At 34.9% G+C, this 23,331-nt stretch overlaps 1 protein-coding gene across 5 annotated transcripts in view; it reads right to left on the bottom strand.

The window, feature by feature from the left end:
• LOC118006542 (F-box only protein 4) overlaps positions 1–23,331 on the bottom strand; it is a 441,418-nt gene that overhangs the window by 341,901 nt on the left and 76,186 nt on the right. For 3 of the 5 annotated variants that reach the window (XM_034999248.1, XM_034999250.1, XM_034999252.1), the window contains exon 7: positions 8,123–8,234. The exons of 1 other annotated variant lie outside the window; for it this stretch is intronic. In XM_034999248.1, the coding sequence (XP_034855139.1) occupies positions 8,123–8,234 (112 nt within the window). Of the gene's footprint in view, positions 1–8,122; positions 8,235–23,331 lie in introns of those variants that run through there. One more of the 5 variants, XM_034999254.1, reaches the window with a different exon arrangement.

The raw sequence follows: 23,331 nt of genomic DNA, 5'->3' as shown, positions 1-23,331 counted from the left end.
ATTCACTATATTTTTCTTATTTTCTTACTTTATACTAGTGAAAACTTCAACAAGGAAATCATTGCTACAAATACTTCAGCTGTCAACACTTACCTGGGCCATGCCAGGATACTATCTTACTCTCACCTAATCTTAAGAAACAATCTGATAAACTGCCTCAGCTGAGGCATTGGTAGTTGGTAACTGGATAAAAACACTAAAATACATTTGGAAGAAAACAAACAAAGAAACAAAAAAGTTGGATGACTGATTTAAGATGAAATTGAAAAATGTCTAATAGCTTTCTGGATAGAATGTCTAACCTAAAGAAAAGAGGGAGTACATTCTCTTTGCTGAATTTGGGGCTTCAGAAACTGAATCATGAGAGGGAAATTATTTTTCAAAGCATCCTTCAAATTACCTTCATAAAGAGTGAGAGCCCACAGATAAACTTAAAGGAAGTTGTGACATTACACCTGACATTATATTTGAGGTTTGGGGCAAGCCTGAAGTGGAATTTGCTAATCACTGACTCTTCTACATCCTATCTCATTGGGCGTTACCATTTACATGTATCATAAAAGATGTCATTTTATGCTTTACCTCCTGGCCATTTTTAATTTGTTTTAGTCTTGTGCTATATGGTTCATTTATTCTTTGATATCTTTTAGGTCTAGTAACTTGGAAGGGATACATGCTCTTTTACTTGTAAATCTTACAATCGAACCATTAGTCTCTAATTATCAATGTCAAGAATGAAACAGCCATTATTTGCTTTTTCAGTGACAAGACAAAATAATTTATAAATTTGTACCTTCCTTAACACCCCTATCCTCTCTTTGGTGTGTTTTGCTTTTTGTTTATAATCTGGAATGTTTTTATTATAATCTGGGATGATTTTTAAGTGTATCATCAATTTCAAAAATTGCTTGTTTCATTTTGTAAACATAAAACAGTTGTTTACACTTTGTTTATTTAAATGGTTTCAGTGCTCAACATCAGTCTTTTCCTATCATGACATAGGTGACTTGTTTTTATTTTGAAGTAATCTCTTGTTTGAGTTCATCTTCAAATGATGTTAGGGGCCCCTAGGCAAATGGCCCTATTTTGCCCACTGCTCATCACTGTCACTAATAACTCTAACCCCTCCAAAGGGGTTAGAGTAAGGAGGTCTTAAGAGGGCCGGCCAGCATTTCCTCATTTCCTGCAAAGGATGCAACACTTCACTACCTTCTTAAGAAGTTTAGGAGTCTTTGGTGACTCCTTTAATTGGTCTCATCTGTGCTCTATCTATTAGAAATCCATCAACATTACATTCATGCCATATCATTACTGCTATTCTCTCCTACTGTTATTTATTTATCATTTCAAAAGGTTTTGGAGAAGGGGCAGTTCTGAAAGGAAGATCTGATCACATCACTCCTTTGCTTCAGATATCCTAGCTAAGTCCTCACCTATAAAGTAACATTCATACTCCATAGAAGAAAGATCTTTCATTCTCTGGCCCAGCCCACCTAAGTCTTATACCAGAGCAAGGGTCCCATTCACCTCACCCAGATCTGGCCCTGCTTCTATGTGTAGATAAAGACAGAGGAAGATTTTTTGCCCTTAAGCTGGTTTAGACAGAGTCCAAAATTAAAACCATCCCTATTTTACTTATTTTACTGAAAGTATGAATGAAAAATCAAAGTAAACACATCAATAGCAATTGAACATGGAAACATAGGACAATTATCTATGACACTGCTGTCTTTATATTTTGACAAATATCAAGGGAACTAGCAACCTAAGTAAAGCCATCTATAGTGCAAGCCAACAAACACCTTGAAAAAATTTACCAGTACTTTTGGCTATGAATATTACCTCTCAAATGTTAACAAACATGAAGAACTATCCTAGTCAACCAAGAATATCATTAACTAGCATCATCAGGGATCTCTCAGCAACTCTTCAGTCATTCACAACTGTTTGACTATGTTGACTGTGAAGTCAAATATTTTTCTAGCTTGAAAATCAAATGAAGAATATCTTTTTATAGTTTATTCTTAATTCTCCTCTAGATATTGCTTATTACAAACAATTTTATGAGTTCCCATGACATTTATACATAGAATCACTGTGTCCTAAGTTAAATTTCTCAAAACATATTACTGTGTCTAATGAAATCAGCTTCTCTGGTCTATGTTCATCTTTCTTCCAAACCAACTTTAAATTACACTCGACCTTCTAGGCACACTAGATCATGAGTTGCTTCACAGCAAACAGCAGATATGTTTATTTGGTCTAATTAGGATAAAAGGATCAGCTGGCAGTACCTTAAGATATTTCTGTAGATTTCTAAAAATATGCATAGAAATTGTTCTATATAAAAAAAAGTGTTTAATAGATCCAATCTGTGGGCTCTCTAAAGTTTCAGCAAATAAATCAGGAAAAACATATTTTCTCTTTTGGACAATGGTAAATCAAGATAATTTCAATTATCTAGTTAATGCTAATCATTTGAAATAGCTCTTATTAGCAGTGAACCAAATGCCTCTATCCATAATTAATTTAATAAGCTTTTGATCCTTATTGCAATAAAATTTGCATTTATACACACCTCTGTTCTTTACACTTAAAAGGCATATAAACACAAATTATTAGCCACTTTTACCAATAGATGAAATTGAGTTACTACTAATTTTATGTGCACATTTCTATCAAGCATCAAAGAAGTGGTCAGCCTTCACTTCTAGCTAATTTAACACAGTCATTGGATGACAAACGCCTTTTTTCATAGGAATCTGAGAATTCAAAAAAATCAGCTGCCAGAACTCTATTACTAAAAGTATTAGAAAATGGATTACTGCCTTAAAAATAATAAAGTGGATTTTTCAGATCTAAAGCTCTGATTATCATATCCCTAGCATTATAATAAAAAAAAAGTTTTTAAATTTCTAAGGGTGTTTAAAACGTGTCTTCTCTTTGGTACATTTTTTGAGAGCAAGATTTTTTTTTTTGGCAGTGGGGGCAGAGTCCCATAGTCTCTACTGCCTCCTTTTGGGGAGGAGATAGCTTTTATTAGATAGAGCAAACACTGTTTGAGATATCAACATTAGCCAATTTTGGCAATGGAGAAAAGAAAGTAATTGTGCCTCTCCTCCTTCCTCAGTGAAACTCTCCTCAAACTCCTTTGTTCTCCAAGGTCTCCCCAACCTCTTAATTTTGTATCTCAAGATATTCTCAGTCTTCTTCTTTAGCTACACTCGGTGATTTCATTCAGGTTTGAGGTTTAATCCACTTTCTCTCTATTCTAATGCTCCCAAATTCTTATCTCAAGTCCAGACCTTATTCCCAAACTCCAGACTCATATATCCAACAGTTGCCTCAACATTTCCACTTGGATGTTAAATAGCATGCCAAAGTCAGCATGTCCAAAACTCAACTCCTATTCTTTCCCTACAGAGACCTTTGATCTAGCTGTTCACTTTGCTGGAAGGCTCCCCACCTCCACAGACACACACACACACACACACACACACGATGCACATGTGTATGTATGCACACACACACACATATACAAACCAGATTGCTGCTTGGCTAAACTCTTAACCTCCTTACCCCCTACAATCTTTGCTTGGACATTACTATCTTAATGAATCCTGCCCTGACTGCCTTATTTAACACTGCAACCTTATCTTCTCTGTGACCATAGACCCCCTGATCCTCCTTACCCTGCTCTACTTGTTTTGCTCATAGCATTTTAACCTACTATTTGATTTCCTTATTTATTTTGCATCCTCCTGTTGAGATAGAAGACCACTGAGGGTACCATCTTTTTCTCTTTGGTTCATGGTGTATCTGAAACACATAGAACAGTACCTAGCACACAGTAGTTTCTCAGTAATTATTTATTGAACTGGATGGCAGTAAATAGACACATCCCTGAATTCCTAGCATATAGGGTAACCAGATACGAACTTATATTTAAAAATCTAACTCATTGCCCCTCCACACCATACCATCTTTTACTATCTGCATACTTCATTCTTTCATCTAGCTACTTCTCTTCCCTTCTCCTTCCTTTCCTTCCCTTGTCAAGTGCCCAGTGCTCTCTTGCTGCCCCTTGGTTTCTATTCAGGAAACTATGAAAAGCAGAATAAGGAGTGAGGAGCCCTCCTAGAATTTTTGTTCCTCACATTACTATTTCTGTATTTTGTTCTTATTACTATTGTGCAGGAAATTCAGAAAATATCAACTGGATGTTAACTGAGATCAGCAAAAATATGCCCCCAACTTGCCCAGACTTAATTATATTGTTGAGTAAACACATAAAAAACCTTGAAAAAGAAGGTCACTGTGTGTGTGTGTGTGTATTATAATACATACTGTTATCATACAAGAATAAAGGATTATTTGCTGGAAGGTATATCCTAATAAGTTCTTAGAGAAAATGCAGTCATTTAGATTTTATAATCAAGGATGCTAAGATTTTCCAATTCAGAGTTTGACAGGTATAGACCCTGTGAATTAAGGCACAGCAGAATTGACCATTTTGTCAGATAAGAACATCACACAACATGCTGGATCTAAGGTACTTTTTAACATAAATGAAACTTCAACTTGGATCCCATTTCTTGTTAGCATGTTTATGAGCATTTCTGGGTTGCTATCTCATCCCCTCCTCAGCCAGGACTAGGAAGATCACAAGTTCCAACATCATTCTTGATCCATATTGAATTAGGTATTTATTAGATAAAATTATTTCTGAGTGGTCAAAGCTTTCTTGTCATTTCATAAAATCTAAAGAACTGATCACTCCAGTACTAAAATGTTCCTTACTAGACAACATGAGGGTTCTTTTGTTTGTTCTCCCTTGTGCGCCAGTTTTTGATGGTGGTGATTCTGGTGAGGTAGGAATAGAGGAAAGGTTTGTAAAGGTTCCTGCTAGGCATATCCTCTTGACCCCATGGAACCCTCAATTGTATTAAGGAACCCAGACAAAGCAGGGTCACAGTAGGTCTTCTAAAGCATAAGACCCCAGGTGGCTCTAGGCTGAGGACAGCATTGCCTGTATGGCCCTATGGAATATAAGATTAATACAACCCTGGATTACTTTGTCACCTTAAACAAGTTCAGTCATCAAGCAGTGGATATGGACAGCAAGTCCAAAAATATTCACTTTCCAATTGCTTTACTATGTTTCTCATTTACTGTCAATACTGAATTTATCTGATAGTCAGGCCTACTATCTAGAAACCTTAAGCCAAGGCAAGAGTTCATCAGCAGAGATTGTAACTGTACCTAACATGGTACCCCGTTTTTATTCTTTTCTTATCTCCCTACACTTCCCACCATCTTAGGTCCACACATCATATATCTTAAATACCTCTGATCAGTTACTGATATGCTCACACATAAAATCCATTTTCATGTTATTTTCCAGATATGCCTCTTAGGATATCTAAAGGAAAGCTTTTATTTCTTCATGTATTAAAATTGTTAAAAGCATAAGCAATTAATTTCACATTTTGTGCATGAAATTATTTGAATGACATTGGATGACATAGAAGTTAGTGGTTGTTTACAGTTTAAAGTCTTTGTAAAGCACTATCTATTGGACTACATTTATCAATATTTATCTGAAAATAATTATAAAATTTCTATCATTACCATCCTGGTCCACCAACGCACACACACCACACAACGCACAGGCCTGTCACAAGTCTTTCTTTTCTGTCATCGGTTTCCTGAAACAAAAGGATTATCTTTCCCGTTCTTCTCATTAGATTTAGTATTTGCAAACTAAAAGTTTGATGGTAATAACAGCTGGTTTCTTTTTTTCTAATGTTAAACATTGTATTTTATTTATTTTATTTTTATTTAAATTCAATTAATTAATATATAATGTACTATTGGTTTGCTTTGTGTCAGGCATATTATACTGAGCCCTGTGTATGTACTTGCTCATGTAAATCTGACAACAATCCTGTGATGTAAGTACTATGATTATCCCACTTTACAGGTTAGGAAATTAAGATACCTTTACCATGGTAAGTAAAGCTAAGTAAAAACCCACACTCTTTACCCCAACCTCTGATGTCCTTAACTCATTGTATAAGAACTTGTCCACTGTTTACATCAATTATATTACCACTATCAACATTTTAAATTTATGGAATGTAATAACTTACAGATTTAAGAAATACATCTTACACACACACATACAATTAAAACAAAAGTTTCACAAATCAGTAATCAACCTTACTATTTTGCTACATGCAAAGGTACTCCCATATCGTCAATATTATTCTAGTCTAGTCGAGCATATTTTTTAAAAGTATCATCAACTCACTAAATTGATTTTATACCTGAGTTACAAATATTGTGAAAATGATAATTAATGATATTTAGCTTTTATTTTTCTATTACAAACTTTCTAATCATTTACCAAATTTGATGCAAAATGAATTTTAAAATTTCCTGATAACTTTGTTTTAGGAAACAATAAAACATTCAGATTGTATCTACAAAAGAGAAACATAGAATTCAACACTTCAAAAGATCTGACAAGGTTTTTAAATATTTTCTTAAACAGCAAAAGTTACATGAAAACTATCTTTGTAATCATGATAAAGCTAAGCACACAGTAGTCTCTCCATATACATTACAATAAAAATAATTATGTAGCAATAAGTAATAAAATGGAAATTGACCTTTTAAAATGTGTTTTATCAACAAATATATTTTTAGTTGCTTGAAAGAAATAGTGTCTTTTACATCTTTTCTTAGGAAATCTAAAACAGTCCCCTCTACACAAAGTTTTTAATTATAATTTTTAATGTCATTTTCTTGGTAAAGAAATCACCTAAGCATAATTTTTCTATTCACAATATACAGTGGAATCATTCCTCTCATATTTTCATAGTTGGAATGACCTGAAAGGATGTTATTTGTTTTTATATAAAAGAATAAGGGGGGCACCTGGGTGGCTCAGTCAGTTAAGGGTCCGACTCTTGATTTCAGCTCAGATTATGATCTCAGGGTCCTGGGATCAAGCCCCACGCCAGGATCTCCACTCAGCAGGGAGTCTTCTTGTCTCCCCCTCCCTCTGCTCATTCTCCCTGTCTCTCTCTCTTTCTCAAATAAATAAATAAGTCTTTAAAAAAAAGAATAATGAAAAAATACTGATTGGAGAAACTACATTTTTCCAAACTGAGTTTAGCATTGGACATAAGACAAGATGTAAACCTTTGAAGATTAGGAAGGCCAGTTTCCACCCCAAGTTGGGATCAGCCAGTCTTTGTTTACTTGGGAAGAACAAGGGTTAGGCTCATATTCAGAGATTGTGCTATAAGCCCTACTACCACCAAGTACAACTCCTAGCCACATGCCCATGTCCAGAAATAAATAGCTGGTCCACCTTCAGTGCAAGTTGACAGTAAATGCAAAAAAGGAAAGCAAGGATGGATGGAAGGCTTATAGGTGATCAACTGATTTGCAGGAAATTTAGAGGTGGGGTTTCATATTTGCGAAATGCTTTTGTGTAGGTATCATGAATTCCACATGGCCCATTTCTAATGTATATGCTGTGGGAACTAACAGATACCAGAAGTGCAATAGGAGCCTAAAGGAGTAATAAAGAGAGGTAGACTTCACAGTGTAATCACACTTATGTCATCTATAAATGTCACAGTTCACTTCCATTAATGGCTTCTTCCCATCTTTGAACTTTCTCAAAAAGGGGGAAACATACATCACTCACATCTATTTTATTCAAGTGCTAACTAAATTTTTTGTCCTTGGACTTGACTAGTTAGTTAAAAAAAAATAATAACCTACACTTGTCGAGGGCAGTTTGGACACTGTGCACAAGATGGTCATGTCCATAAATCTCCAATCTGGTTCCTCCACTGGAAGGACTTGAGAACATAAGGAAGTAACATGCTGAAATGTTACAATATTCTTTTTCAAACCTATGCTTTCATATGGAAACAAAAACCTCTTGTTCCTGGCAACTTGATTCCTAAAAAACTCACCTTCTGTCTCTAATTTGTCCACAATCTTTTCTATATTGCAGAGTCAGAAAAATGAGAAACACCACAGAGAGTTAGCAAATCTCACTGATGCCCAGCCCTGAGAAGGGCAGGAGAGGACTGCTTACCAGTTTGCTTCTTTTTCTCCCACAAGTTCAGACAGGTCCCAGTTAGATCCAGTGGTTCAATCTGACAGTTTGTGTTCATAGTCCTGAGTCTCAGTACAAGGCTTGTCCCAGGCTGAGGAACCAAATAAGAATACTTTTTACTGCAGTGGCCTTATTCAGGCTGGAGACATCAGTGTTCACTCATGATTAGGAAAAAACAAAGTTCTAGGTAAGATAGTTCAGATTTATTCTGTAGGCCTTAGAAGTTATATCTCAATCTACAAACTCTAGATATTTCTAGATCGATGATCGTATGTGTGTGTATGTAATGTGTGTGGATGTGGATGTGTGAAAAGATTTTATATCTTTTGTTCATTCTGAGAAAAGCATAAAAATTGAAACTTTAGAGTTTATTCACTCTGATTCTTTTTTTTCTTTAATAATCATTCTGTGCTACAGATGGTAATTACCATGACAATCTCATTCTTATTTCTAGTCCTTTGGGAAGGGAGATTCTTTGTGAACCTTTATCCTTTTTTGTGAAGCTGCCATATTTTTCTCCTTTGCTGAGAGGTAAGTCCCCCTTAAGATAGACATTGAAGAGATAAAAGTTCTGCTTTGGGAAACTTGGAAATATGAAAGTCAGCTGAGTGACAGAGAGAACAAAGAAATGAGAAGAGCATCTTACTTCATTCATTGAACAAATACATATTATTTATTATGTTCCAGGTTCTCTTCTAAACACTGGGGGGAGTAAACAAGTGAGATCAAACCTGCACTTATACCACAGTGGGAGAAACTGACAATGAACACACACAATAATTTAGACTATAAATAATTTAGACTATAAAATGCAGATGGGGAAAAAAAAAGCAGGGAAAGGGGCAGAGAATGTAGGTGGAGTACATTTTACCTAAAGAAGGTGTATTTGTTTTCTATTGTTGCATAACAAACTATCACAAATTTAGTAGCTTAAAACAATGTCCATCATCCAGGCATGACTTAGGTGGTCCTCTGCTCAGGATCTCACAAAGCTATCAAGAATGAGTTGCCCAAAGCTAAGTAAGTTGTCATCTAAGACTTGGGGTTCTCTTCAAGTTCAGAACTCTTTCAATTCAGCAGGATTCAGATCCTTGCAACTGCAGAACCCAGCATGGTTGCTTCTTCATAGCCTGCAGAAACCCCTGATGGCTGAAGAGTGAGACTAGCCTTTCTCTAGACCTTCTTCCTCCCAAATATTGTCCATACCCAAGACATATCAGACCACATTGGAAAGAAGAAATTATTTACTCACGGTTTAGGTAATTCTCAAAAGGAATTATGGAAAGAAAAAAAATGTAACTGTACTTGCAATAGAAGTAGCTGACCAGCCTGTATCATGTTTTCTTGCTCATACCTGTCTTCTCATTAACCTTTCTAATCCCTTGTTTGTGCTCTCTAGTCTAGTATCTCACTCCCGTCCTGTAGACACTCCAACCTTCCCCACCAAAGAAAGCCATTTAACCCCTCCCAGATCCCTTTTGCTGTATGATAACTTAAGTGCCTTATGTCAGGGCTAGATGCAAACAGAGGCTCCTCAAAGGCTGTTGGTGAATATTTAAACTTCAGTTCATTTTCCCACAATTAATTGTGGTTGGTTTTCTCCATATTTTAGTTAAGAAATAAGCACACTTACCTAAAATATGAGTCAGCAAATCACTTTTCTTTAAAGGGTTACATAGTAAATATTTTGCCTTTGCAGGATATATTGTCTTTATACTGTGTTCTAATAAAATTGTATTTATTAAAACCAGTAATGGGCAAGCATAGTTTACTGACCCCTTATCAAAACATTACTTTCTTTTTTTAGTAACATAGACTAATTTCATATTCTAATATGCCATCTCTCCTGTAGATAAAACTTTGCTCTTATCTTTTGCCCCTACATACCTTCTCAAAATATAAGTAAAATGAAAATAAAGTATTTTCAACAGTAGACTTGTTCAGACCTTGCTAGCATTATGCACCTTATCGCCATGTTCTCTTGTGGACCTGCTCCATCCAACACAATTATAGCAGGCATTACAAAGTGCTGTTGTTTACAAACAGCTTCAACAGGGACCAGCACCACCCCAAAGTGACTCTTGCCCCAGGGAGAGGGAAAGAAACCACACACATCAACTTGACTGTGACCCCAGCAGTGGGCTATGGGCAGACATCCGGTCTGACTAGAGGCCTCTCACACCAATGAAAGCTTCTCAGGAGCAACACAGGGAGAGCACCAATTCAGTGCTACTGAAGCACAGGCAAACACCTGGTCTAACTCGACTGGGATGAGGGTTGACCCAAGGCATTCTCTAACTGGTCCACTAACAACACAGGGACCAAACTCTGCCCACGACAGGCAAAAAGAGATACTGCAGATACTGGACTGAAAGCCAATGCAGCTCAACCACAACAATAAAGAACACAAAACACATATAGGAGACATCCTGAAACACCAGGTTCTGGTGAGCAGGGGACACTGCACTTCAGGGCACTACAGGACCTCTTCTTCATAAGGCCACTACTTTCAAGAGCAGGAGATGTAGCTGACTTTCCTAACACGTAGAAACAGACAAAGAGAGTTAGACAAAATGAAAAGACAGAGAAATAAGTCACAAATGAAAGAATGGGACAAAATCACAGTGAGAGCTAAATGAAATGGAGATAAGTAGTATGTCTGATAGAAAATTTAAAGTAATGGTCATAAAGCTCACTGAACCTGAGAAAAGAGTGAAAGACCTCAGGAGACCCTCAACAAAGAGATAGAAAATATTAAAAAGAACCAATCAGAGATGAAGAAAACAATAAATGAAATTTAAAATACACTAGAGGTAATAAATAGTAGACTAGAAGAAGGAGAATAAAGGGTCAACCTGGAGGACAGAGTAATGGAAAGCAATAAAGCTGAACAGGAGAAAGAAAAAAGAATAAAAAATAAAAATAGATTAAGGGAACTCAGGAATACCATCAAGCATAATAACATTTGCATTATAAAGATCCCAGAAGGAAAAGAGAGAGAAAAGGAAGCAGAAAATTTATTTGAAAAAAAATAATAGCTGAAAACTTCCCAAATCTGGGAAAGGAAAGAAAGCCAGATCCAGGAGACACAGAAAGCCCCCAACAGAATCAACCTAAGGAGTTCCACACCAAGACATATGGTAATTAAAGTGGCAAAAAGGAGGGATAGAGGATTTTAAAAGCAGCAAGAGAAAAGAAAAGAGTTACATACAAGAAAACCCCATAAGGCTCTCAACTGATTTTTCAATAGAAACTTGGTAGGCCAGAAGAAAGTGGCATGATATATTTAAATTGCTGAAAGGAAAAAAACCCTGCAGCCAGAGTACTCTATCCACTAAGACTATCATTCAGAATGGAAAGAGAGATAAAGAGTTCTCCAGACAAACAAAAGTTAGAGGAATTCATCACCACTAAACCAGCCTTACAAGAAATGTTAAGGGAGATCCTTTGAGCAGAAAGGAAAGACCATATACAGGAGTATGAAAAGTAGGAAGCACAAAAGCAGTGAAGTTAATTATATCTATAAAAAGCAGTCAAAGGATTTACAAAATAAAATGATGTGAAGTATGACATATACCTAAAATGTGGGGAGGAGAGGAGCAGAAATTTAGTGCTTTTTAGAATTGGTTCAAACTTGGGACACGGGTGGCTTAGCTGGTTAAGCGCCTGCCATTGGCTCAGGTCATGATCCCAGGACCCTGGGATTGAGTCCCGCACCAGGCTTCTTGCTCAGTGGGGAGCCTGCTTCTTCCTCTGCCTGCCGCTCCCCCTGCTTGTGCTCTCTCCTCTCTCTCTGACAAACAAATAAATAAATAAAATCTTAAAAAAAAAAAAGAATAGGTTCAAACTTCAGTGACCATCAACTTAATATAGACTGTTATATGCATAAGATGTTATGTATAAACCTAATGGCAATCACAAATCAAAAACTGGTAATAGATATGCAAAAAATAAAAAGAAAGGAATCCAAATATATTACTAATAAAAGCTAGCAAACCATGAGAGAAGAGCGCAAGAGAAGAAAGGAACAGAGAAGAACTACAAAAACACCCACAAAACAAGTAACAAAATGGCAATAAGTATATACTTATCAATAATTACTTGGAATATTAAAAAAATTATTACTTTGAATTTAAATAGACTAATGCTAATCAAATGACACAAGGTGATGGAATGGATAAAAAAACAAGACTCATCTATATGCTGCCTGCAAGAGACTCATATCAGACCTAAAAACACACGCAGATTGGAAGTGAAGGAATGGAAAAGCATTTCTCATGCAAAGGAAGTGAAAAGAAAGCTGTAGTAGCAATAATGGTATCAGACAAAAGAGACTTTAATACAAAGACTGTAACAAGAGACAAAGAAGGACACTACATAATCATAAAGGGAACAATCCAACAAGAAGATATAACAATTATAAATATTTATGCACTCAACATGGGAGTACCCAGATACATAAAGCATCTAATAACAAACATAAAGAAAGTAATCAATAGTAATACAATAATAATAGAGGACTTTAACATCCCACATACAAGGTCAGACAACTGCCCAAACAAAAGCAACAAGGAAACAGAGGCTTTGAATAACACATTGGGCCAGATGGATCTGGATATATTCAGAATATTCCATCTGAAAACAGCACAATCTTTTGAAGTGCACATGGAACATGCTCCTGAATAGATCACATATTAGGCCACAAAACAAGTCTCAACACATTCAAAAAGATTAAACTAATACCATGCATCTTCTCTGACACAATGCTATGAAGATAGAAATCAACCACAAAAAAAAAAAAAAAATCTGGAAAGAACACAAATACATAGAGGATAAATAAATGCTACTAAACAATGAATGGGTCAACCAGGAAATCAAAGAGGAAATAAAAAATATATATGGAGATGAATGAAAATGAAAACACAATGGTCCAAAATCTTTGGGATGCAGCAAAAGCTGTTCTAAGAGGGAAGTTTATAACAATATGGGCCTACCTCAAGAAGCAAGAAAATCTCAAATAAACAACCTAGTCTTACATCTAAATGGCTAGAAAAAGAAGAACAAACAAAACATGAAACCAGTAGAAGGAAGGAAATAATAAAGATAAGAACAGAAATAAATGAAATAAAAACTGAAAAAAAAATAGATCAATGAAACCAGGAGCTGGTTCTTTGAAAATATCAACAAAATTGATAAACCTCTATCCAGACTCCGAGAGAGAGAAAGAGAGAGAAAGAGAGGACTCAAACAAAATCACAAATGAAAGCAGAGAAATAACAATTGACACCACAGAAATACAAAGGATTATAAGAGAATATTATGAAAAACCACATGCCAACAAATTAGGCAATCTGGAAAAAATGGATAAATTCCTAGAAACATATAACCTCCCCAAAACTGAAGCAGGAAGAAATAGGCAACTTGAACAGACTGAGTACATGCAATGAAATTAAATCAGTAATCAAAAGCTGCCAACAAATAAAAGTCCAGGACCAAATGGCTTCACAGGTGAATCCTTCCAGACATTTAAGGAAGAGTTAAAACCTATTCTTCTCAAACTATTCTAAAAAATAGAAATGGAAGAAAAGCTTACAAATTCATTCTATGAGGCTAGCATTAACCTGATACTAAAACCAGATAAAGACACCACAAAAAAAGAACTATAGGCCACAATCTCTGATGAAGAGGTGCAAAAATCCTCAACAAAATACTAGCAAATCAAACCCAACAGTACATTAAAAAAATCATTCACCACGATCAACTGGGATTTATTTTTCAGATGTAAGGGTGGTTCAATATTTGCAAATCAATCAACATGATACATCACATCAACAAGAGGAAGGATGAAAACCATATGATCATTTCAATAGATGCAGAAAATGTATTTGACAAAATACAACATCCATTCATGATAAAAACTCTCAACAAAGAAGGTTTAGAGAGAACATACCTTAACAAAATAAAGTACTATGTTAAATACTTAACATCATAAACCCACAGCTAACATTATACTCAATGGGAAAAAACAGCTTTTTCCTCAAGATCAGAAACAAAACAAGGATGTCCACTCTCACCATTTTTATTCAACATAGTACTGGAAGTACTACAGTAGCTAAAGGAAACAGAAAGGTATTATAATTTCTTCAGCCTTAATCATGTGCCCACCTGTGCCCACCTGTGATTATCGTAGGGAAGAGGTGTACAGGAATTGGAGGAGGGTATTCCCCAAAGGTAACAGAGATGCTAAACAGGCAAAAACAAAACAAAACAAAACAAAAACAAACTGACAGATTCCCCTATAGTAATTAATATCAACCTTTTCCTTGGGTTTTTTAGTTCAAAACATTTGAGGTGTATACTATACCTATATACCACATACACTACCTATGAACTATGAAACTCAATCCTGGTTCAACAATTTCTAGGATGATGTCTGGAGTCTGAAAAGTTCCTTTAGTGACCTTGCTACATGGTCCTAGAAGGTGGGTGCATTCTGTCCTCTTACCCTAATCACTATTATAGGAGGATAAAGCTGGGGAGATTATTCAAATTCAGATAATAGAGGGCATTAAATGTACAGATAAGAAGACTGAATTTTATTGTATTTGTAATTAATACTGGCAGTTACTTGAATATCATCAGAGAAATTAACATTTATACTTCATTTTTTAAAAAATCCAGTATTTGTTAATTACTACTTGCAAAATTCCGAGTCTTTCTCACTTGCTTATGGTCTTCATATAGAGAAACCTAAAACTAGAATATTCAATTAATCTGAGCTTCTCTCTCCTCTCTCATCCACACATTCCCATACCTCTCACATTTTAGCTATCCTATACGTATGACCCAAATCATTCTGGAGAATGTTAGAAGACTGTGTGGTTTTATTCCCTAACGTCTCCTTCCCTAACACCCCCCCATGCTCTTCTTTTGTGTAGGTAAACAGAACAATCTAACTTCACTGAGAAACGCTGAAGCATGTGACTAATCATACGTGTAAGACATGCTGTCAGGGCCAACTGTAGAAGGTTCTGAGGAAGAATTATGATAAACAGGATGTGAGAATAAATCTGATAAAGAAATATGATAAAAACAATGTCACAGTAAACTTGCTAAAGAGTTATGAAATATAGGATATCAAGTTAGTTCAATGTAACTATTGATGCAAATTGAATATCTGCTGACTACTACTGAAAGTAGGATGATATATAACAATTATAGCTTTACTTCCATATAATAGAGCTGAAAATACACTACAGCTTTATAGTCACATGTTGGCTACCAGCATGCATTCAGGGTATCAGCTTTGTTCAATAATAAAATCAGCTAATTCCATATTTGTGGAATTCAGATCTCCATTTTCTTTTTTCCGAAAGGCTACATCTATTTACTTAAAAGTTTCAGTGGGTTCAGGAGTCACCCTAAGAAAGTAAAGGAAGGGCATGTCAGAAGAATGAATTGAAATAGTCTGAAGAACAGAGTGGACCTTGGGTCCCAAGGAATTCATTTAACACTTTGTGTCACTAAGATCATCTAAAAACTAAACAAAAATTCTTTGTTCAGAAAGATGTAGCCGAAGTGTTTCCAAAATTAACCCAGACCCTGAAAGAAACCAAATTGCTAATTGTAGGGTACTGAACACTAAAATACCCATGAGTTTTCTTTAGCTTTTCTTAAAGCCAAATATTCTAGTTTGTCCTTATGAAATAACTGGCTCCCACCATCATCATGAATAATTAGATCAGTATTTTAAAAGTGTAAAATGGATATACCAAAGCATACAGTTTTAACTGGTTTTTGCATCCTGTTTTATTCTTTTTCTACTTGTTCACATTCTGTTTCTTTTGAGATATGTATGTAGATAGATGATAGATAGATATATGATATTAAGTATATGATTAAAATACACACTTTAAAAAATTGCAGAGTACCAAATTTAAAGTTAAAGTTTCCCATCCAATCCCACAAACCCCAATCACTTTCCCTGGAGAAAAATAACTTTTAACTAATTCTGCTTTTGATCTTCTGGTGGTTATCACCACAATTCTAAATGATATGCTTAATCCATGGCTTGGAAAACTGCCTTTATGTTAATGACTCCAAAATTTTTAACTCTAATAATGACTTCTTGACTGAGCTCTGGTCTCATAGACCAGCTGCCCCCTTGCATGCGTAATAAGCCCTACAAACACTTCACCCTTCTAAAATAGAATTGTAGATTCCACTCTACTTCTTAACCCAAACTAAGTCATATCATAGTCTTTCCCATTTCTGTAAATGGCACCATGATCTACTTGAGTGCTCATACTGAAAACCTAGGAGTCATCCCTGATTTTTTCTTTTTCCTCCTACCTCCCTATTTAATCAATAAGCAAGTCATAAAAATGCTCTCTGACCAAAATACATCTTGAATCTTTCCATTTGTATACAACATCCCTGCTCCTCTTACTCCAAGCCACCATTGTTTCCTAACTGAATTGTTAAACCAGGTATTAACTGGTCTCCTTGTTTCAACCCTTGCCCCATTTCAATCCAATTCCTATATAGTTCACCCTTGAACAATGCAGGCATTAGGGGCACCAATTTCCCCCCCCCCCAGTCCAAAATCTACATAAAACTTTTTTCTTCCTCATATAACTTTTGACTCCCCCAAAACTTACTTACTAATAGACCACTATTGACCAGAAGCCTTACCAATAATATAAATTATAAAACTAACACATATTTTGTATGTTATATATATTATGTACTATATTCTTAAAATGAAGTAATGTAGAGAAAAGAAAATGTTATTAAGAAAATCACAAGGAATGGGGCACCTTGGTGGCTCAGTCGTTAAGCATCTGCCTTCGGCTCAGGTCATGATCCCAGGGTCCTGGGATCAAGCCCCACATCCAGCTCCTTGCTCAGCAGGAAGCCTGCTTCTCCCTCTCCCACTCCCCCTGCTTGTGTTCCCTCTCTCGCTGTCTCTCTCTCTCTAATAAATAATAAATTTAAGAAATTTAAAAAAAAAGAAAATCACAAGGAAGCGAAAATACAGTACTATATCTATTGAAAAAAATCTCATATAAATGGACTCACAATAGTTCAAACCCATGTTGTTCAAGGGTAAATTGTATAGCAGCCAGATAAGTCTTTAAATTGTGAAGTCAGATTCTATTACTCTTCCTTTTAAAGCCCTTCTACTAAGAATAAAATCAAAATGCCTAATTGTGACCTACAGGTCCCTGCATGATCTGATTATTGCCTGTCTCTCTAACCTCATCTTTTAGAACTCCTATTTGCATCCTATGCTTCAGTTGCACTGGCCTCTATTCTGTCTTTGAGGCACCAACAGGGATTTTCCTGGAATGCTACTCTTCTGGTTTTTGTGTGGCTTCCTTCTCATCCTTGAGGTCTTAGTTTAAAGAAGCAATCCTTGCTGAACCCATCCAACCTCCGTTCCTCTTGCTTTCTCATGCAGGTATTGGAAAGATAAAGACTTCATTTCTCAGCCCCCTTGTAGCTAGGGGAGGCCACACCACACAGTCCTGGCCAAGGAGACATTAGTTTAAACCAGTCTGTTGTCTCTTCTATTTCATCCTTTTTCCCTGGAATGCAGACAGAAAGTTAGCTGTGCAGCAAATTCGTGCTAAGAATGACAAAACAGGAAGAAAGGAAGAAACTTGTTCCTTAATGGCATCAGATCCTGGCACCATATCAATCATGAACTGAAAAACCACACTTCATATTTCATGAGACAAATAACTTCTTTATTGTCTAAGCCACTGTTAATTAAGTTTTCTAGTCATCATAGATAAACATAATCCTTAGTGATACAACAGCCACATTGGTTGCTTTCTATCATGTTACCCTCTTTATTTACTTTGTAACATTTATCTTATACTTTATAACATTTATCTGGATCAGAATTAGTTTGTTTACTAATTTTACTAGCTTATTATATATTTATCCCAGTCAACAAATAAAGGCTGAACGAATGTTAAATAAATCTCAATAACTTACTTTATTGACAATTTCTTTTCACTCTTTGTTATGAAGGGTGAAAATTTAGCTTATCAATCCTCAAATAATTTTGTGATATTACATTTAATTCCTTGTAGTAGTAAACTTTTGGACGTAAATAGTTTTTAAATCACAACTTTTTAGGCACTATATTGACTTTCTATTATCTGAGATGAAGAAATCAGCAATGCTGCATTCTCCCACTATCTCCAAATTCCATGACTTTTACATTGGCAGGATTTAACTTATTCATAATCTTTTCTATACCTAAAATTAAGTCATCCATATTTTGCCTATGGGTTGATTCTACAAATCAGCAGTTTAGAAAATTATTTTTATAGTTATTTTCATTCTAGAACAGAATTACATAGATCAACATGTAGAAACATTGTCCCATGTCACTAGCCTTATTTTTAAATTATAATACATGCTTTTTGAAAACTGCAAAAAATATAGAAGACTATAGAAAATAGTGAAAGTACACATACTTTTTAATAGGGTTTTAATTATTCAGTAGAAGTGGGATTTATATATATATATATATATATATATTTATAGTTCCATTATCTTTTTTTTTTTTGGAGTATATGGCTATCTTTCTATCTCTCTGGGTATATATATATTATATTTTCTTTAATCAATGTTTAGCATTCCATATGTATGTTTGAAACAAGTTTTTTACCGCTATTGGAAGATCATTGAAAATGTTTCCTAGCAGTTGCTGTCACATCAGTAAAATGAACACCCAGTATGTTGTATTTGTAAAGGTACCTATGTAAGTGTTTCTGTAGGATACATTTCTTTATCAAAAGATAGGTGCATTATATATTTTAATAGATATAATAGAAACTTACCCAGTAAAACTTCTGGACCACTGCTGTCCAATAAAATATAATGTAATCTAAATATGTAACTTTAAATTTTCTAGTAACCATAAAGAGGAAAAGGAAAAAGATAAAATTAATTTTCAACATATATTTAATTTAATCCACTATGCCTGAAATATAATTTCAGCATGTAACCAAGATAAATTATCAATGAGATATTTTACATTCTTTTTATCATACTAAGTCTTCAAAATCTAGTACCTATTTTACACTTGCAGTACATCTGAGTTCAAATGCTAAATTTTGTTAGATATTTGATTTATATTTAAATTTCACAAATATATAGTTGTAAATAGATTTACATAACCAAATTGCTCTAAATATACTTAAAAGTTTTCCATGAACTGAGTATTAGTTTTTAAATTTAACTTTAATTTATATTTAGTTAAGTAAGAAATTCAGTTCTGTTACACTAATCTCATTTCGAGCACTTAATAGCCAAGTGTAGTTAATGGCTTTAGTATTAGCACAAATGTAAATTAACCAGATTAACCAAAGCTTTCTATTCTCTCTGTTCACCAAACTGATTAACAAAAAGCTGAATATTTACAGCTAGGAAGCTACCCTTTGGTAGCGCTAACAACAGCATTTTCCTACCAGTTGAGTTTTATATTTACAAAGATGAAGTTGCATTGTTATGAAATATGGTTCATCTCTTTGTTTTTGTTATTGTAATTGTGCAATTTGATCAACATTACAAAACACTAATGAAAAATGAATTCCTTGCCTTGGAAAAACTTAATAAAGGAACATTTTCTTAATAAAAATCTATTGATTTTGAAGTTGGCAAGATGACTGTAAATGTTTGGGAAAACACTAAAAATATAGAATTCTGTACTCCTTTTGCTTGGTAAATTTCTTTAGGACAGAAACTGGAAATAATAGACAATTTGGAGATCCTTTGAGATAATTTTCCTCCTTTTAACTGTTCAAGTAATTGCATCTAGAGATTTACTAATACTTTATTTCTATGCTTTCATGTTATTCCCTTAATGCACTGTTGAGTTTAATTTCTTAATATTTTATCACTACTTTTGTACTTATTTGTATTTTTATTTTTCCATGCCTGATTTCTAGTATCCAGTGCCTGCCCTGAAGCCATTTGCATAGTTTTAAGAATTGCATAATGTAAGGCCCCATGTCAGATGGAAGCGATGATGACAAACAGTGTTCTTCTCAGGCAATTGCTTCAATTTCCCTCAGACATATATGGCATAGCTACTCTTAGTTTCTAGTGGATAAAAATAAATCAGAATAAACTGGTTCTTTACTTGGTGAATGGGAAGATCCTAAATCACTTTCTTCCTGTCTCCCAATGTGAACTAGAAATAAAAGGCACATTTTCTTTTGTTCTTTCTATTGCCTGAAGTGTAGAGAAAATGAGTAGTATCATTTGAAATACTGTCTAAATAATGCTGCTTAATCAATTTTCTGCTTTAATTTCATATCACTCTCTTTAGCAGTTCAATGCTTTGGGCTGCAAATATAACAGATTTCCTGACTACCACTACAGAAATATAAAGACCTTTATTTCAACAAAGAGGATCTGATAAAAAAAAAAAAAAGAAAGAAAAAGTTTGCACCATTGGTAGATAGAATTGAAAAAGGAGTGTCATGATTTAGTACTAGAATGAAACATACATTTCTTCCCTTGTTATCTTTTTTCAAATATAACAGCCATTACAACAAAATACTAAAATAATCTGACTTTACAACCAGATCATTAATATTTTGTATCATAAAATGTTTTAAAAAGAACTTTTTAAAAAGTTGCATGCTCAATTTTTTTTTTTTAATTTGAGAGAGAGAGAGAGAAACAGCATGAGAGGGGAAAGGGTCAGAGGGAGAAGCAGGCTCCCCGCCGAGCAGGGAGCCCGATGTGGGACTCGATCCCAGGACTCCGGGACCATGACCTGAGCCGAAGGCAGTTGCTTAACCAACTGAGCCACCCAGGCGCCCGCATGCTCAATTTTTATTTCTTAAAATATTATGCATTAATAACAGTTTAATATATTAGTAAGAACACAGTGTTTCTGTTTCACTAATAAAAGAAAATTAAAAAATTATTAATCTAAAATTATAAAAAAGAAGTCCCTATACAGGTGATTGAAAGGTTGGTTTGTGGTTTGTTTATGCCAAGAAGGACCCAGGCCTTTTTAGTTTTCTACTCTGCTATCCTTGTGCTACAGCTCTGTCTCTTCTCACTGTTGCAATATGACTGTTAAAGTTTCAAGCATCCTGCAATTCTGTAACAGCATCCTCAGAAGAAAAGATAAAGATGGAGGGAAATAGAGCTTTCTTCCTAGATCTCTCTCTTTTTATCAGAAGGGATCATCTTCTGCAGAATTCCCAATAGATTTCTCTTTGTATCTCATTGCTCAGAACTGGGTTATATGCTTCCTCTGGCTGCAAGAGACTTTAAGAAAGTGATTATCTCTTTTGCAGGCTCTAGCTGCATGTGGGCATAAAAAGGGGGATTTAGTGGGAAGGGATTGGGAATGGCTAATAGTTAAACACTACCTGCTCACTGTTCTATTTTTCTTTTAATTAATTAAAGTTTGTTTTTTTTTTTTTTTCTATTTTTCCCTTATGCTTATCCAAGTTCATATCAGTTCTCCCTTCACAGGACTTAGTATTTCTATCCAAACATACTTTTAATGTTTTTCTTGATTCATTGAGTGTATCCCAGGCAGTCCCTTTTAACTTGCTTGGCTTTCTTTTGTGCCATCTCTTTGAGGGCAAGTCTCAGCCTCTGTTTCTCTCTCTCTTTTTTTTTAATTTTTATTTTTATTTATCAGTCTCTGTTTCTAATATAGACACTAGGTGGTCACCACATTCCAAATAGTTTATCACACTTGAGATATTTGCAGTCACTTGCTTTAAAACACAATCTCATGAAATCAGACTCTCCATTCTCCTTATTTCAAAAACACACTTTAGTGCTCATGTTTCCATGGCATACGTTTTCCCCTGGCAATATCATATTAATCAAATTCCCTCATACCATTCACCTGCCAGAGTAGAAAGACTCGAGGTCTGAATCTTCTTTTCAGCCTCTGACTATAGTAGAATTGACATCAGGAGAGTGCCATATTACCACATTCATGCTTAGATGAAAGAGATTCATTTGGAAACTAAGCTTGGATTTAGACAAATATGGGTGTATCTGATAAATTGTGTCACCAGCCTGAAGGCATGGGTTGATTTGAGTATAGAGAAAAAGGCAAAGGTGACTCCACCACAAAATCACTCTCAAATGAACAACTCTAACATGATCTGTATGTGCCAAAGGCCAACTCTTCTCAGGATTAATTTCCATGTAGAATACAATATTTTAAAGGAAAAATGATAAAAATATGACAGTTTGAAGCCCCCTCCATAAACACACACAATTAATCTCAACGGTATTCTCAACAATTACTTAGAACTTAGGCCAACAAAAGACTTTTTCAGAAAGGAAATTTATTACTGACTTTATGACATTGTTTATTGTTACTGTGCATGGTGATAATAAAAATAAGGCAATTTTTAGTCAGTTTTATTCCTATTTCTAAATTTTCTACAGATAATGCTCCCCTCTCTCTGCCCATTGCCTGTACTTGGAGCTGATCATGACTACTACCCCATCTTTTGTATGCCACTAGGGGAAACAAAGACATTTGTATGTTCACATTGTGCCAAGAATTGTCTCAGTGTTTTATATATATCACAGGCAGATATTCCCTGACTTATGGATGAAAAAAATTAAGAATAAGAAAAGTTAAATAAAGTTTGTGAAGTAATTAGAAAAATCCAGAATAAGTCAGATCCACCAGGTTCCAAAACTCATGCTCTCTAATGGATACCAACTAGCTTATAAGGGGTCATAGATTCTAGTCCCAAACCTCCTGTTCCTGATCTGAAACAGAGCAGGCTTGGGTGAACTGATTTCTATGATCTCTTTTAGCTAAAAAATTGAACTTTCTCTTTGGGTGCTCTCTATGGGTCAGCCATTGAGGTAAGCATTTTACATATGTTATTTATTTAAAAACAAAAACTAAAAAACTTAGTAAAGTAGGGGAGGAAACTAAGATGCAGAGAGGTTAGATAACATGCTGAGGGAACTCTAGAGTTAGCGAATGGTGGAGCTGAGATTTAAATTCAGACCTATCTGGTTCATGAGGACACATACTTAATCTAAAATGCCTATTGCTTTAAAGAAATTGTTCTCAATTAGAGATGTATGTCAGAATATGTAGAGTGAAAGGGTGGAATTTTTAAAAGCATATTGAACATTATAAATTATTTTATATTCAC

The sequence above is a fragment of the Mirounga leonina genome, unplaced genomic scaffold (genome assembly GCF_011800145.1).
Source record: "Mirounga leonina isolate KUSES-001 unplaced genomic scaffold, KU_Mleo_1.0 Mir_97, whole genome shotgun sequence".
Classification (NCBI taxonomy): domain Eukaryota; kingdom Metazoa; phylum Chordata; class Mammalia; order Carnivora; family Phocidae; genus Mirounga; species Mirounga leonina.
Note: the sequence above shows the minus strand (reverse complement) of the source record. Positions and strands in the feature narration are given on the sequence as shown.